Consider the following 3,806-nt stretch of genomic DNA (forward strand, 5'->3'; position numbering starts at 1 on the left):
CTGGGTCTGAGGGAGATGCGGCCTGGAGACTGCGTCCTCCTCCTGTGTCTTCCTCTCCTCTGTTCTCCCTCCCATCAGCCATTTTCTCTGGCGTCTCTCTCTCTCTCCACTGCTGCAGCCTCCCATCCTCTCTGCCCACGTCCCCATTCAAGGGTACTTCTGGGGACCCCTGGGGGCTCTTTCTAGACCTGGCAGAGAACTTTGGCCTCATCCTCAGGCAACCCCTTCCCCCAGTTTGAGTAAGGACAGGGACATACTCCCATCAGGAGTGAAGTGGCTCCTAAGACGGGAGCTGAGCCGGGGAAGGAGGCTAAGCCTGCACCCCGGCCACTGTGTGTGTCTGCTCATCCACGGAACAGAGTGCCGTTTCTGTGTGTGCCCATGTGGGCGTGGCCAGTGGGTCTCCGGGCATGTGTGTGTGTGTGTCTGTACCAGATCTCACCTGTGAGCAAGTGCTTGAGCAAATGCTCTATGGGTCTGTTTCCTGAGTTTCACTTTCTTTGCAAAGGAGGGGCGTGCATAATTTTGCACGTCTCTGCCACCCTGTGTTTGTGCGTCCCTGAGATTGGCAGGCCCGGATTTGTGTCTGTGCGCATATGTGCTCGGGTATCTTCACTCGCGCCCGTCTCTCTGTGTATCTACGCCTATGTCTCTCCTGTGTCTCGTGCCTGTTTATGGCTTCAAACTGTATGTTCTCATGGCCCTCTTTTTTGGATCTCTAACTTCGCGTAATTGTGGTCTCTCGTTTTATTTGTGTCTATGACGCTTGAGGCCGTCACTTGTCTCTCCCTCTGGGTATGACTTCCTCTGTCCCTGGGGCTCTCTGCGTGTTGTTCTTGGCTCCGCATCGTACATTTTCTGTCACGTGTCTTGGTTGGGGAAGTTTCCATTGGAGGGTCTGGGCAGTACTTGTCTTACGTGGGAACGTAGAACTCTGCACGGATGCTCAGGAGATTCTGGGTCTGTTTGTGAGACGTGCATGAGCCTGCGCCCATTTTGTTATGTTGTGTTTATGTCAGTGTTTTAGTTTTGTGAGTGTATCCCCCGGGGCTGGCCGTGTGTGTATATTTGTAGTACAAGATGGCAAGTCCCATTGCCTATGCTGAAGTCTATTTTCTATCCATGGCCTTTTAGTGCTAGGACATCCTGAGTTTAGCTGGGAGAGGGACAGGCAGGGCAGGAGTGAATCATTTCCTCCTTTATTTAAATCTTAGAGGGCTTCCTGGAGGAGGGTGGAGATCCGGAACACCTGGGGGAGGGAACCAGGCCTGGCAGATGCACAGAGGCCAGTACTGTGCCCGGAGGTAGACACAGTCATGACCAACCACAGTGGCAGACCCCGATTCTCTCACCGCAACGAGGCCTGGTTCCCCTCAGAGCAGAGCAGCCTGGCTGGTGAGATTGTCACTCGCAGGGGGGAGTTCCTGGAACAGCCCCAAACCCAGCCTGCTCCTCTCACCCCCTCCACCCTGCTTCTCTCGCAGAGTCCCAAGCCCAGCAATGCTACAGCTTTCAACACATCTACTTCGGGCCCTTTGACCTCAGTGCCGTGAAATTCCGCAACATCTCCTGTCCCCACGGGTGCTCTGAGGCAGTCTTGTCCCTGGACACTGGTGAGGGATGGAGAAATGGCAGAAAAAGGAGAAGCGCGCGCAGAAGGGAAAGGGGTGGGGCAGAGACCGAGATCAGAGATTAGGGATGGAGGGGGGCAGAGGGCGAGAGCCAAGGGGTTGGAGGGTGTGGGGAGAAGACGTGGGGACGGCTATGGACAGAGAGCGGAGGTGGAGGCAGGGAGGAGGAGGGAGGGGTGGGAGAAAAACTGGGGATGAGGGGCGTGAGTGGGGTAGGAGGAGACAGCACGAGCGGGGGGGGGGGGGGGGGAGAGGGGCAGAAAGGGTTGCGGAAGGGAGGAGGTGTGGGGGAAATAGGAGTTTGAAGGGAGAGGAAGGAAAGGGAGAGGCGAGGTGAGTGCGAGAGAAGAGCGGAGGAGGAGGGAGAGATTGGAGGCGAGAGGGAGAGGTCGAGCCCGGAGAGGTGGGGGAGGAGGAAGAAGGCAGGGACAAGGCAGCGTTCCAGGCCCCGGTCCCCTCCCGCCCCCAGGGTACCGCGCCACGGTGACCGTGGTACAGAAGGGCTGCTGGACAGGCCCGCCTACGGGCCAGATGCTGTCCGACGACCGCGCGCTGCCGCCCGACTACTCGGTGGTGCGCGGCTGCACGACCGACTTGTGCAACGCCGACCTCATGACCCACGACACCATCCCCAATCTGAGCCCGGGTGAGCCGGAGGGCGGGGCTGGGGGCGGCTGGGAGGGGCCCCGGCCCGGGCAGGGAGGGGCGTGGTCCCCACTAGCCCCGCCCCCCCCTTGCTAGGATTCAGGCCTTCACGTCGGACTAGGCTAAAGCCACGATGCAGTGCGCAACCCGCACGACCGACCGTATCTCGAAACCATTCCCTGAGTGTGCGTCTACGCTCTCTTGCCAGCGCCCAACCCGCCGACTCTCAGCGGCATGGAGTGCTACGCCTGCCTGGGGATCCACCCGGAGGACTGCACCCCGGAGAAGTCCCGACGGGTCCAGTGTCATCAGGACCAAAGCGTCTGCTTCCAGGGCAATGGCCAAATGACCGTCGGTGAGGGGCTGGGAGTGGGGGCAGAGCCCGGGCAAAGGGTGTGGAGGCAGGGCAGGCCTGAGGGTAGAGGCACCAGACAGGCCTGACAGGGAGACATGGACCTGGTCTAAGGAAAGAGGCATGGGTCTGGTCTGAGGGAGGAGGCAGAGCCTTGGTCTGGAAGGAGAAGGCATGGCCCAGTCTGTAGGAAGAAGCCATGCCCCTGGTCTGAGGGAGGAGGCAGGGTCCTAGTCTGAGGAGGGAAGTCTGAGGACCCGTTTGTGGCCCTGGCCTCTGAGGTGAGTTCAGGTGCAGCTGCCTCCCTCAGTTCTCACCCCTCCTCACTACCCCCGTCCAGGCAATTTCTCAGTCCCAGTATACATCAGGACCTGCCACCGGCCGTCCTGCACCATCAAGGGCACCTCCAGTCCCTGGACAAACATTGACCTTCAGGGCTCCTGCTGTGAGGGGCAACTCTGCAACAGGGACTCCGTGACCCAGTCCTTCACCGCCGCCTCGGCTGCTGCCACCCCTTCCCAGGCGCCCCACGGCATGGCCCTGCTCCTCATGGTCCCCCTGCTGGCTGGCACTCTTGGAGGCCCCCTCCTGCCCTCCCCCTAGAAGCCCCTCCAGCCTCTTCATGAGCAGGATGCTGGGGGCAGGCACGGACCCACTACTCCCAACTTCACACAACTTCAGCCTCTGTAATGTGGCTCACTGGGAAATGATGTCAAACAACAGTTGCCCTCTTGTCTGTCTGTCTGTCTGTCTCTCTCCGTCCCTTCCCTACCCCTACCCTGCAGGCCTGATCTGATTATCAGGCCTGGAAGAAATTGGGAAAGGTCCCCATCATCTCATGGTGGGGAGAAACAGCCACATCCTGGTCCACATGAAGAGCAATCCTAATAATAGCTATTACTGAGCACCAGTCAGGCCCCGGCACCCCACCACCTGGTTTCCTGTCCTGTCCCTCCAGAGCCAGCTTGGAGCTACGACAATGTCTTTGTTAGTATCGCCGTGAGAGGTTCAAGAGGCAGCATATCCTAGAAGCTAGGAGCCCAAACTCTGGAGCCAGCCTGCATGGGTTTGAGTCCCAGCTCTACCCTTTAGCCTGTGGGTGACCTTGGGCTAGTTACTTGACCTCTCTGCACCTTTCTCACCTATAAGGCAGAGGTGAAAATAAAACCTCCAATAAT

The 3,806-nt window shown here is 59.0% G+C and overlaps 1 protein-coding gene across 1 annotated transcript in view; it reads left to right on the forward strand.

Annotated features, from left to right (window-relative positions):
• LYPD5 (LY6/PLAUR domain containing 5) overlaps positions 1–3,806 on the forward strand; it is a 4,181-nt gene extending 375 nt beyond the window's left edge. Inside the window, exons 2-5 of the mRNA XM_081791433.1 lie at positions 1,485–1,613; positions 2,101–2,277; positions 2,485–2,631; positions 2,969–3,806. Of these exons, the coding sequence (XP_081647559.1) occupies positions 1,485–1,613; positions 2,101–2,277; positions 2,485–2,631; positions 2,969–3,231 (716 nt within the window). The 3' untranslated portion in view covers positions 3,232–3,806. The remainder of the gene's footprint in view (positions 1–1,484; positions 1,614–2,100; positions 2,278–2,484; positions 2,632–2,968) is intronic.

The sequence above is a fragment of the Panthera onca genome, chromosome E2 (assembly GCF_046562875.1).
Source record: "Panthera onca isolate mPanOnc1 chromosome E2, mPanOnc1 haplotype 2, whole genome shotgun sequence".
NCBI lineage: Eukaryota > Metazoa > Chordata > Mammalia > Carnivora > Felidae > Panthera > Panthera onca.